General features: G+C 33.8%; 2 protein-coding genes across 3 annotated transcripts in view; both read right to left on the bottom strand.

Annotated features, from left to right (window-relative positions):
* Positions 1–8887: 8887 nt before the first annotated feature.
* Positions 8888–13526, bottom strand: part of LOC112503269 (TMV resistance protein N-like) — a 35336-nt gene continuing 30697 nt past the window's right edge. Inside the window, exons 2-5 of the mRNA XM_025107333.1 lie at positions 11323–12412; positions 10985–11209; positions 9535–10482; positions 8888–9447 (exon numbers count right to left, since the gene is read on the bottom strand). Of these exons, the coding sequence (XP_024963101.1) occupies positions 9145–9447; positions 9535–10482; positions 10985–11209; positions 11323–12412 (2566 nt within the window). The 3' untranslated portion in view covers positions 8888–9144. The remainder of the gene's footprint in view (positions 9448–9534; positions 10483–10984; positions 11210–11322; positions 12413–13526) is intronic.
* Positions 13088–13526, bottom strand: part of LOC112503270 (TMV resistance protein N-like) — a 19862-nt gene continuing 19423 nt past the window's right edge. The window contains exon 2 of one of the 2 annotated variants that reach the window (XM_025107335.1): positions 13088–13484. In XM_025107335.1, the coding sequence (XP_024963103.1) occupies positions 13168–13484 (317 nt within the window). In that variant the 3' untranslated portion in view covers positions 13088–13167. Of the gene's footprint in view, positions 13518–13526 lie in introns of both variants that reach the window. The other variant, XM_025107334.1, reaches the window with a different exon arrangement.

The raw sequence follows: 13526 nt of genomic DNA, 5'->3' as shown, positions 1-13526 counted from the left end.
CCACCAAGCCCCCATATTCCAACCATCAGCACACCTTGTGAATCGACTGCTAACTTTGATTTCAAATCTTGCAGGCGATCCTCCATTCCAATCAGGTTCTCATTGTCGCATGGAATTGCTATACACAATCTTTCTAAAATTTATTTAACAATATTTTGGATGAATATTGTCGTCGGCCTGGACAATGGATATACAAAGATGAGTAACGGATGCTTTAATTGAGAGAAAAGGTAATATATTCATTAAACAAGGAAAATGAGTCCAAGTAAAATCAAGCGAAATTGACCAAAACAAACATTTTACTCAACAAAGTTTCCAAAATATCATCAAAATGTAAAGATAATGAAAAAAAAATCAAAACAAGGTATTAGAAAAAACAAATTGGTAAAGCCGTAACTTTCTGAATGTATGTTTTCCTACTAAAATAATTAAAAAAAAATCAAAAAGAGGTGATTCCACAATTGGCATGTTCGGCTCTGCAAGTAGCTCATCTGGATCCAAATATGGATCATCGGCTCCTCAACTTTCACCAAATTTTTGAATTCTTGGGAACGTGGATCTCCACTTGCGGAATTGATGATATTTTGGAAACTTTGATGAAAAAATGGTTAAAAAATGAATTTTGTATAGTGAAATAGCTATTTTGGTCAATTTCCCTTTCATTGATCCAGTACAACAATTTAAAAATTGAAAAACCAAAAAGATAAGATTACCCATTGGTGACATATCCAGATAGGTGCCCTGCTTCCATAAGTACTTTTCTCCAAGATTCAACGTTTTTTCTTCTCTGACTCGTGTTTGGAAAATGCTTCTCCATATTTCCTTTTTTGATTTTGAATTTCCGAGGGATCAACATGATAAAATATGGGAATAACAATTTGGTCTCTCTCAACCTTACATTTCATAATATGTTCAAGTTCTTGCAAGCACCAAGAAGAATGGGCATAGTTTTCAGAGAATACAACGATAGCAATCTGTGAGTCTTCAATAGCCTTCAAAAGCGATGGACGGATGGTTTCGCCCCGAGGAAGTTCTTCGTCATCCTTGAAAGTGCCGATTCCTTGTTGTACAAGAGCTGTGTAAAGATGATCCACAAAGGTGTAGCGAGTGTCTGTACCTCAAAAACTGAGAAAAACGTCATATTTCCTAGAGGTGAGAGGAATGGAGTGAAAAGACGACGATGAAGATGCCATCGAATGGTTAGTTTATTTAATATTAATACTACGAAGAGGTTGAAGAAGGGAGATGGATTTGAATTGATGATATGAGATGTGAGACTACGCGTTTAAACACGATTCGTTTGCAGCCCCACCACATTTTAGAGGAAGATATAAAGCATAAATTAGTTAATTAAATAAATCAACCATTCTGATTTCTGAGCATACGACACGGAATATAAAGCATAAATTAATTGATTGATTAAATAAATTCCATGCAAAATTGAATTAATTAATTCGAAATTAAATAAATTAATATAGTATAAATTAATTGATTCAGAATTATATAAATTAATTTCTCAAGTGAAGAAAATCGATTACGATATCTCAAATTAAGAGGTTGTATGTTTACTTATTAATAGTTTCATTAATAGGCATGATCTGAATTGTTAAGAGATGAATTTTGTTTGACAAAAGAAAAATCTCTCTTAATGGTTTTAAAACCTTCTGAATGATTTTGTATATTGGGTCTTCCTTAATCATTCAGTGCCCTAATTTCGTTGTAAAGAATTATCAAGCAATTGTATTTCAGCTTGCACTATATCATTAGAATCTCTTAATCATTCTGACCACTTAATCATCATGCACCAAACCATTCACCAACTACAAACAACCCATGCAAAATTTATATATTCAATTTAAATTAATAATTAAAAAAAATTATAGAGATTAAAGTTGAGAAGATCAAACAAGTAAAACACTAACAACTCATGTATGTTGCTAAAAAGATGTTAAAAATTACACATGGAGGTGTTTATTTTAAGCAAGAGTATATGTTGTTTGCGTAACCTTAGGAGCTTACTTAGTCTAGACCCCAACCTTCTAAAGGAACACTATATATGTGGTTTCAAGTTCAACACATTTGTTCAAATTTTAGAACTACTAGAGAAGCTTCAATTCAAAATCAAACACCCCCAAACCTTCTTGACTGTTTATCGCTTGATGTTAACGTCAAATTTTGAACACAAACCCTACAACTCGATGCACATAAACAAGTCTGATAATCTACCGACCATTAAATGCACATAAACAAGTCTGATAATCTACTGACCATTGTGTTGGAGAAGCTTCAAGTAGTTTTTTTTTAAATCATGTTTCATATTTGAAAGGAAAAATAAAATAAATAAACATAAAATATGACCATAAATATTGTTCTTGTTTTGGAGTGTTATTTGTTATTTCAATTTAAATGCAAAAGCATTGTTTTATTTTCTAAATGAATGGAAATACAAACAATGAAAAGAATATTAACCATTCTAAGAACCTCTATTCAAGATGCTCAAAAGCATTTACCTCAGAATTCTTAAAAGACAACTCATAAAGCATAAGTTGTGACTTTTTTTTATATCGTTTTAAAACCATATAAAGCAATATGTTAGATGTACAACTACACGTATTGCAATTTTCAACTTTTATGTCCTGATCATGCTTATTTGCAAAATCAATGAGATATAATCTTGGTTATTTTTACATGTTGCATTGTTCAAGTCAGGAAGAAAAACAACATTGATAAAATGGCTATACTGATTTTGAATTTCTAGTTTGAAATCATATATGTACATATGCTTGAAAGATCACTTGAGAAGTTTGAGCAGATAGAGAGTTGATTCTTATTTTTAAATCAACGATATGTATATATTGATATGCATTCCTCTATTGTTGGGGGAACTTGGGAGTTATAATTCTACTGGGAATTCCCCCAACTGTGATAAACAGATCCTGGTTATTACATAAGGTATTAAATACGTGATTATCTGATTTAATAATTACATGATAGCATGATAATTGATACATGCCGGTATGAGAATTTGTGAATTAATTGGATATATATATATATATATATATATTTGTGTGAGTATATATATATATATATATGTGATTATTAGGCATGCATGGAAGTATGGATATGTATGTATGTGTATGCATGTGTAAAAGGGAATAGGAAGGCGGTTAGCCGACCTTTCCATTTTTGGGAGGTATAAAAAGGGGGCTTCACCTCCTCATTCATTTTCCTGCTATTTTTGAGAGAAATTTGAGAGAATTAGAGAAGTGTTGTCCGGATTGCAAAAAGAAAGTGATTTCAAGTTGATTTCAAGTGTTCAGTTTCAAAAAGGATTGATTTCAGGCGTTTTGGTTCAAAAGCTTTATAAGGTGAGTGGTTTCTAAACCTTTTTGTATTAAGATTCTACTGGTTTCAATTACATGCTTCGTATTGTTCTTATTTGAAAAGAAAGCATGTTTATTTCATCTAAGTGTTATCCGGACAAAGAGTGACCGGATTAGAGTTTAAACCGAACAAGCCTTGAAAGGTTTATTGTCCGGATTGTTTTAAACCGGACAAGCTTTAAACGGTTTAGTGACCGGACTAGTTTAAACCGGATAAACCATGAGTGGTTTGTTGTCCGGAGTTGGTTAACCGGTTGAGTGTAGAGCGGTTTATAAATGATAGTATTATTTATGATTTTAAACTGAGAAGTAGGAATAYGACCATGTGGTGAGCGGTTTAGTCTTAAACCGGATGAGTCTTGAACGGACTGTTGTCCGGATTTGTTATCCGTTCAAAATGTGAATTTTGTTCTAAGTGTAAACCGTTCAAAGGTTATGCGGTGTGTTGACCGGATTAGATGTCCGGACAAAGTGGAATGTATTCCAAGTGTTTTAAACCGGACGGTCGTTGACCGGACTTGTTATCCGGATGATTATTGACCGGATTTGTTGACCGGACTTGTTGACCGGATTTGTGATGATGTTTTGTGTTTTTAAAAAAAATTGTTATTTTATCATAAAAATGAAGTTTTGATCTAAATGTTTTCAGACTAATATCAATTCCAATGACTGCGGTCTATTCGGAATTATTTTATAAATGTTTTGATGAAGTGATAAGGGTGGCATATCAAGGAGAGGTGTCCATTTGGTATAAGGGTGGCATATCAAGGAGAGGTGTCCATTTGATATAAGGGTGGCATATCAAGGAGAGGTGTCCATTTGTTATATGGGTGGCATTGTCTGTGTGTGTGGTATTATATAACACTTTCTATTATATCCCTTAAGACTACCGTGGTCTGGAATCTTTATTTCTTTGTGATTTAAAGATTTATGATCAAGGTTCTTATTGGAAATCATAGTCTGGATGTTATTGAGAAGGAAACGTCAGGTTTGGCCTGAATCTTTGTTTAAACGTTATTTGATAAGAAAAGGTTTGAATTGATATTAAATGGAACCCGATTGGTTCAAAGGTATGAAATTTGTATAGCTACGTGGTTAGCTTGAAAGTAGAAAAGGATTTGGTATTACCTTCTTGCGTATTCATATATTTGTATATATGTGAATAAGTTGTTTTATAAAGGTTTTGGTGATCCTTCACCCTGCAATTACATGAATAGGGTATCTCACTAGACTTTTCAGTCTAACCCTCGTTTTTGTGATTTTAAATATGTATTGCAGGACATGTGGAAGGTAAGGGAAAGGAAAAGATTTAATGCTTTTTCTTATATGCATTTCGGATGAAGAATTGTTTTTTATGATTAGTTTTGTTGTTTAGTACAAGATATGTATTTTTGAATTTTTGGACCTTGTATTTGGTCACGATGGTAGATTCTTGTACTAAGGGACCCAGATGTATATGAATATGTATTTCTTTGGTATGGAATACGTGTTACATGCAATGTGTGGGTTGGGGCGTTACACCAACAGTTGAGGAATACAAATTTATATGCACATGTGTGACTCTCATCCCCATAGGTATATAGCAATGTTGTCAAATTTCCTACATACACTTTTTCAAATGAAAGCTTCACACATGGGGTCTCTTGTTTCCTAAGATATCGTATCCAACAACAAAGGCTGACACTAATAAATATGATATTTGCATACAAAAACAAAACTCAACTTATAAAAATAACCATGGATATTGCAAATAAGCAAGAATATAGTTAGTAAGTAGAGCGACAATATAGAAGCATTTGTGCAATTTTTTGCTCCAAGTGCACAAATGCTTCTATAATTTTATGATTAGAAAAGAAAAACTATTCATATCGTTGATGTGTGAATTATTTCTCCATATCTTTTAGGGTGAAGCAACTTGTGGAAGAGCTAGGTAAAGTGGGAAACTTCACAATATGTCGTATACCTATCGGGATGAGAGTCACACATCAACGATATGCATATGTAGATCTGTATTCCTCAATTGTTGGGGAAATTTGTGAGTTATAATTCAATTGGGATTTCCCCCAACAGTTGAGGAATACAAATTTATATGCACGTGTGTGGCTCTCATCCCAATAGGCTTACGAGCAAGAGCAAGATTCACCATCCTCAGTTACTCTTGGTTAACATTGTTGGTCATGAAATTGGATTGTTGGTAAACGTCTTTGACCTGGTAACACATTTACCAGGTAAGAGTTTTCTCCCTCATTTACGAGGTAAGATTTTTGATACTTGTCATTCTCACCCGGTAAGGTAAGTGAGTGACACCCAATAAGCAGTTACCCGTAACCATTTGTTAAATGGTCCCTAAGTTGATAAATTGTCATATATATATATATATATATATATATATATATATATATATATTTCCCAAAACCTGGCTTTATCTTGCATTTAGCGATTTCAGTATTTTATAGCAAACATCTCCTCATCTGTTAAGCCAACTTGGTTGCACGCCAAGGGATTTTTATTTATTTATTTGACGTACATATTTGTGTGTGTGTGTGTGTATATATATATATATATATATTAGAGGACCACCTTGATCAAAAATTATGACTCACGCATTTAGCCACTCACACCAATAAGTCTATCGTTTTTAGGGTTTATTTATTTTCACCATTTGTAAACAAATCACATAATATGTCTAGTGATTTTTGCCATTTTCTTAAGCAAATCATATCATAAATTTTAATAAGAAATCATATAGGTTCTCATATATATATATATATATATATATATATATATAATAAAAGTTTCTTTATGTTTTCAAGATTACATTAAAATTTGGCAGTTGGGCAGAAGAGAGATTACGTTGGGCAGATTTGGAGGATCGTGTAATAATAGGAGTTAAGGTGAAAAATGTTAGAAAGAGTTTGGACATTTGATAACTATTAGTTAGTGTTGATCTAATAGTTCAGATTAAGTCCGAAAATAACCCATGAATTAGGTAGAAGGGTATTTCCAATTGATCTTCAATTAGAATTGATTGAATGGTGGAGATCTCTTCTTACTATATCCTTCTCATGATAACTGTTATTATTCTTACCAGAAACCAACTTGGGCAGACTTCGGAGGTTTATATAATGTTTTTGTGTTTTATATGATCTCACTAATTAGTTATCTTTTAAGTATTTAGCAAAGTAAAAACAAAATTACTAAATTGGTTGATTTGGTTAGGTCCAAGTTTAAGGTTCTCATACAACGGCTGATTTGCCGAATGTCCGCCAACCCTAGAAGAGTGCTCCAGAACGTGTTAACCACCGTCAAAGACATACACAAAAATCTATATCCAACACAAAGATCTTTTTCCAAAACGCAATCTAAAAACATATTGCAAGTTACTCAAGGTACTCATGTAGTTTTGTTGGTTAAGACCATCTCTAATGGGTTCACCCCGTTTCTTACACCAAATTTCTTGTGCTAATATGTTTATCGATATGAGCCAACACTCCAATTTGGAGACCGTTTATTTAATACTTACACGGTAAGTGCTTACTGTATCATTTTACCTTACCGGATGAATGTGACAAGGATCGAGAATCTTACCTGGAAAGAGCGATGCAAGTGCAGAGTTTTACACTGTAAGTGAGGGTGACTATTTATGTCCGGTCAACGCTAAACAGATAAATTGTTGTATAGAATGTTGCTTTAATTAATTATTGGTAAGCGCTTACTTTACATGGTAAGATTGTAGTATATCAAAATGGTACTGCATGCAACAATTTATTGGTAAACATTTAGTAAATGCCCATTAGTATATAATTTTGCCCATCCAAAGAAAGACACAAAACAACGAAAACAATAAAACCGTGAGTCCACGTGTGTGAACAATTATGCATGCTTTTGATTTCATTCATATCATTATTAGGAATTTTCATTTCTGAAAGTACCTGCAAAAGGAGTAGAAGTCTAGATTGTCGAAATTATTAACAATTTCAATAGTTACTCCTTCCGACCCCAAAAAGAGTGTCAACATTTCTTGTTTAGTTTATCCCAAAATAAGTGTCTGACTTCCCAATTCTACTATTATGAGATGAGGAAATTCGGTACTCCCTATGCTACAATTGTCATTGGTTCAAATTAAAAAAAATGTAATAGTAACATATTTCTAAAACATGTGATAATTAAAAATTGTCATTTAAGATTTTGATTTGACATGATTAGTTTAGTTATTAACCAATTTTTGTGGGACAAAAAATGTATTTTGTCTCTCTCAGTCTTATCATATCCCAATTTTTCATGTCCAACGTACCAAATGCATCTTAAAGCAACAATATAAATTGGGACAGTGTTCAAGTCCCTAAATTAGGTAGGCACGAAATCGGGATTTGCCATAATTAAAGAAACGGTTCGAACATCTTTCTACGATTATATTGAATAAGCAAGTGGAAAGTGAATGTAGAGCTTCTTTAAAGAAGATATTGTAAATGCAACAAATTTCTATGAAACTACATAAAGGATCACTAATTAGCTTGAATTACAAGTGTTTGTGCACACTACAACAAAATTGATTTTATAGGACGCCTAAAATATAAAAGCGTCCTAAAAAATACTTATAGGAGTTAAGTTTATAGGACCAAACCAAAAAGCGTCCATCTAATAGTGTTACAATAGGTTTATGAGACATTTTTAGACGTTTTAACAAAAAAATTAGAACACTTTTAAAATAAAGTGTCATATTTTACTATTTTATACGACACTATAAAAAGGTAGTTTACAGTATACTTCTCAAAAGTGTTCTATTAGCTAATAAGACACTTTAAAAACATCATATATAAACCTGTTGTAACGCATTCAGATAAGACTCTTTATAGTTTGGTTCTCTGAATCGCTAAGAAGTGAATCTTGTTTGGTAAAAAATAGATGTCCGTCTCTTGATGGTTTCAAAACTCTCTGAATGATTTTGCATCTTGGACCTCCTGAACCATTCAGTGCCATAATTTCATGTTGAACAATCACCGTCCAATTATATTTCATTTTGCATTATATCATAAGAACCTCTAAATCATTCGAACCACTTAATCATTCAAACCACTTAATCATCTTGCACAAAATTCATTTAGCAACTGCTAAACAATCCTAGAAGTATCACTAACAGATTTTTTAAAATTTTCATTAAAACGAAGGACCAAATTTTTCAAAATCTTAAAAAAAATTACGTTCAACTCTAACAGCTTTTAAATTTTGGACATCAAAATATTGATTATATGATTAAAATATTCCATACATTTAATGAAATATTATTTCTATCTCCTAAACAATTAATCTCGGTTAGTTGGAATATAATAAAAATAAAAATCAAGTGGGATTTAGAGAAAAAATCAAGGAGAAAGGGAAGAAATGCTATGATTTAACAATGTTTGGCAAAGATGCCTACCCTTCCAGCAAGGTTAGAGATTTTCATTATTAATCAAAGCAAAAAGAGGAATATTTTTTTTTCTTTATCAAAATGGAACGAACAGTGAAAAAAAATATCAGACATTCTAATCGTAGAACCGGTTCGACATAGCATGCATCCAGTTAATCTCGATACAAGATTTTGAATCATGTGTGATCTCAATAGGTTCTGTGTCCCAAAACTTTGAGGAATTTGTTGTATGTTTGACTCTTTCTATTGGATCACCTTTACTTCTAGGAACAAGTTCGACTTTTACGCAAGTACCTATTTTTATGGAAAATGAAATGGTACTGTGTGTTGACTTCCACCATGAGGTATGCCTCAATGAACCGAAGGATATATATATATATAGCACCTGTATACCTCATCCCGTGTCTTCTCGGGAGTTCCATCAGACACCTCCAAAATATCTTCATTTTCCCTACCCATTACGTCCTCGATAGTAATTACATCACCGAAGATATTAAACAGCATTTTAACTTTAATGAATATTAAGAATCCACTGAATTCGTTGTACCAGTTCCTAGGAAGCTCTAACATTGATCTTATCCTTGCATAGTCTTCTAATCGAATGTTATCACCTTTGAAAGAGAGACTGATGGAGTTATCTTTAATGGAATTTCCCTATCATGATGAATATTATTTTGTTTTAGTCTACATATACAAATTAATTAATACTGAAATTCAACAACAAGACATACAGAGTCATACCTGAAGCATGGATTGTACTTTTCTCTCCATATCACCCAATATACAATTCATTGGAAGTGAGATTCTCCATAACCATTTAAGATCTGGTGGAAGATCTACAAGTTTAAGCTTTTTGCACCCATATGCTTGGAGAACAGCTATGCTTGATGGGAGATCTGGTAATTCTACAAGGTCACAACAATATGACAGGTTGAGGACCTTGAGACTACAAAGTTGCAAGAGGCTGCAACGCAATCGTGAAAAAACATTTTGGTGTAGATTTAATACTTGTAGTTTGGATAACTCGCAAAAAACAGATGAGATGTCTCCATTTATCCAATCGCACGAGACAAGATGCAACCTTCTTAAGGAAGGTGGAAAACTAAGAAACTTCATGCTTACGATGCATGGGTGAAGATTCTTGAAGGATGTATACCTTAAATCAAGCACCTCTAAACAACATCTTACATCAAAGAGGCCCTCTGCTGGTATCTTAAGCTCTTTACATCCAGCGATAGAAAACCTTTTCAAATGTTTTAAGTGATGGAAGTTGCCTTCAATACTCTCTAGACTTTCGCAAGATCCCAAATCAAGAGAAAGAAGGTTGGTACAATACTTTCCGAATGACGAGGGTACAACTTTTATTCCAGTTCTGTCCAAAGAAAGCTCTACCATGTTATCCATGTTCGTTTGGATCTCCGGAAACATGCAAAGTTGAAGGCAACAAGAGAGAATAAGAGTCTCCAACTTTGTCATCCCTCTGATGGGTGGAAACTTTTTAAGGTCGGTACAAAAACTCATGTCCACGTAAATAAGCCTTTCATGACATCCAATTGATGGATGAACATCTGTTAAATTGACACAACCGTCGAGTTTTATTCTTTCAAGACATGGAAGTCCGTCAAAATCTAGTGTCCTGATAAGGTGTTGGGAACCACTGAGGTTGAGCACTTTCAAATTTGGCAGATGCTGTTGTATACAATTACACACAAGTCAACGATGGCAAAATACTTTTTTAGTAGCATAGAGTGTTGAKAAGCTAGGATACACAAAGATAGAAAGTAACTAATACAAATTAATTATATTATTCCATAAACAAATTAAAATGGGGCATGTTATCCTCTTCCAGTTTTTGCAAAATGTTCGGAAAAAACCACCTATTAAAAATACACAATCACTTTTTATTACAACAGAATGCTTTAGTCACTACTTTATAATTCTTAAGAGCATTTATAATTATGAATAACATTTAGTTCTTTTAGGAAACTTAAAACTAAATTAGATTTAAAATAGAACACAAATATCATTGCTTAGTAATTAAAAACTTATATAAAGTTGCCTAAGGACACCGATATTCAACCACATCAACTTCATGCACCGTTCATACAAGTAAATAGACTATATTATGTAAATTAGTTATATTTATAATTTATCATCCACTTTGCTTAATTAGATAAACAATAAGAATTACCTTATAACCCTTCCAAAGTTGCTTTAGCGAGCTCAATTCCAACCCTAGATAAAATAGGTTCGTTGATTGAAAATTTCCTGGCAATGAAGTTGCTTGATATTGAGAGCAAGAAATCCACCGAAGTTCCTTCATGTTTGCAACAGCACAAAGAAGATCTGCCGCCTTCTCTTCCTCCCTTTGCTTACACACAAACTCAGTTGTTATTGCTTCAATCTTGTCATTTTTCTGTAATAGAGAAACAAAATGTTGTTAGGGTTGATTTAGGCTATATCTTTATGGGTATACGTATATCATTCATGGCATATATAACTTATATAGGAGGCTAGCTTAAACATTACAGTCGGCGTAGCACATATTGTTAAAACATCCTCCCACTTCCAAACCCTGCTGTGTTTTTCTGGATTTCGGGGGTTTTTTCCTCGAACGATGTAGTGTCCCATTTCTTGTATCAGATCATGCATATCAAACCATCCTTCTTTTGTCACAGTTATGAGAGCCTTTTGTATCAGCACCCTTACCCCTATTTTAGGGTGAAAACCACAAGCTTCGAGTATCACCCACTTATTACGGTACCCGTGTCCCCTAAAAAAACATGCAATATCTAGGAACAACTCTTTCTCCTTGGCTTTAAGTCCATCAAAGCTAATTTTTAGCGTTTCCACTATGTCATCTTCAGGGATATCTTTTAGTCTGGCCAAGGCGCTCACCCACTCACTCTTGTCTTTGTCACAAAGAAGTGAACCCAAAACCTTAAGTGCTAACGGGAGCCCACGAGCATAAGAAACAACCTCATTCGAAAGACTTTCATAATCTCCTATATGGTTACCATGCCGAAATGCATGCTTGCAAAAGAGCTTCATAGCCTCGTCGTGACTTAACAAGCTAATATCATATATCACATTTACTCCATGAGTATTCAGTATATGTTGATCTCTAGTTGTGATTATAATTCTGCTTCCTTCATTAAACCAATCACATGATCCCGCCAATGCCTCTAGCTGGTTAGCATCATCGACATCATCAAGAACCAGCAAGACCTTTTTACGACGAAGCTTACTCTCTATCAACCTGCTTACATCTCCAACTACTTCCTCTTTTTTTTGTTTCAAAACACATGAGAGAATTTCTTTTTGCAATTTTTTCAAACCATGTCTGCGTGATTCTTCCCTAACGTTACTCATAAAGCAGAAACCATCGAACTTGCTGGAGATTTGATCATAAGCAGCACGTGCAAGAGTAGTCTTACCACCACCACCAAGCCCCCATATTCCAACCATCAGCACACCTTGCGAATCGATTGCTAACTTTGATTTAAAATCTTGCAAGCGATCCTCCATTCCAATCAGGTCTTGATTGTCACTTGGAATTGCCGTACACAATCTTTTTAAAATTTCTTTAACAATATTTTTGATGAATATTGTCTCGGGCCTGGACATTGGATATACAAATATAATTAACAGCATATGCTCTAATTGAGAAAAAAACCATTAAACAAGGAAAATGAGTCTAAGGGGCTGTTTACTAAACGCTTATTCGGTAAGTGCTTAGTAGTCAATTTTCCTTATCGGATAAAAATGACAAATGTCGAGAATTTTACCCGAGCGATGATAAGGATGAAGAGTCTTACCTGGTAAGCAAGGGTAACGACTCTTATCCGGGTAAGCACTTACAGGGTAAATTGTTATATTGTTTTGATGTACAACAATCTTACCCGGTAAAATAAATTATAATGTTAACTCCTACAACACGTAAGCACTTACCCGGATAAGCATTTGGGTAAATAACACCTAAGTACTTTTTAGATTTCATAAAGAGAAACCGACCAAAATAACCACTTTATTCGACAAAATTCATTATGAAATTTTGGCTCTGCAAGTGACTCATCGACCCCTCAAGTTTGACCCAATTTTTGAATTATTAGGGAATATGGGGCATCACTTACGGAATTGATGATATTTTGAAAACATTATAAAAAAATGACTATTTTGTTCAATTTCCCTTTCATTAATCCAACCACCACTTAAATATAGATTTTTTTAGTGGATTTTTATAATTGTATGGAATATTGGGTTGTAATTGTTCTCTAAAAACATGAAAGGATTTGGGTTTATCCTTTGAAAGCTTATATGGTACAAGTATAATTGTGAAGCATTAATTATATTTTAAAAATCAAAAAAATAAGATCACCCATTGGAGACATGTCCAGATAGGTTCCCTGCATCTGCAAGTGCCTTTCTCCAGGATTCAACGTTTCTCCTCTCATACTCGTGTTTGGCAAATGCTTCTCCGTATTTCCTTTTTTGATTTCGGATTTCCGAGGGATCAACGTGATAAAATATGGGAATAACAAGTTGGTCTCTCTCAACCTTGCATTTCATGATATGTTCAAGTTCTTGCAAGCACCAAGAAGAATGGGCATAGTGTTCAGAGAATACAACGACAGCAATCTGTGAGTCTTCAATAGCATTCAAAAGTGATGGACGGATGGTTTCGCCCCGAGGAAGTTCTTCGTCATCCTTGAAAGTGCCGATTCCTTGTTGTA

Source organism: Cynara cardunculus, unplaced genomic scaffold (assembly GCF_001531365.2).
Source record: "Cynara cardunculus var. scolymus isolate 2C unplaced genomic scaffold, CcrdV1 Un_Scaffold_2790, whole genome shotgun sequence".
Classification (NCBI taxonomy): Eukaryota; Viridiplantae; Streptophyta; class Magnoliopsida; order Asterales; family Asteraceae; genus Cynara; species Cynara cardunculus.
The sequence above is the reverse complement of the archived record's forward strand: the minus strand, read 5'-3'. Positions and strand labels throughout refer to the sequence as shown.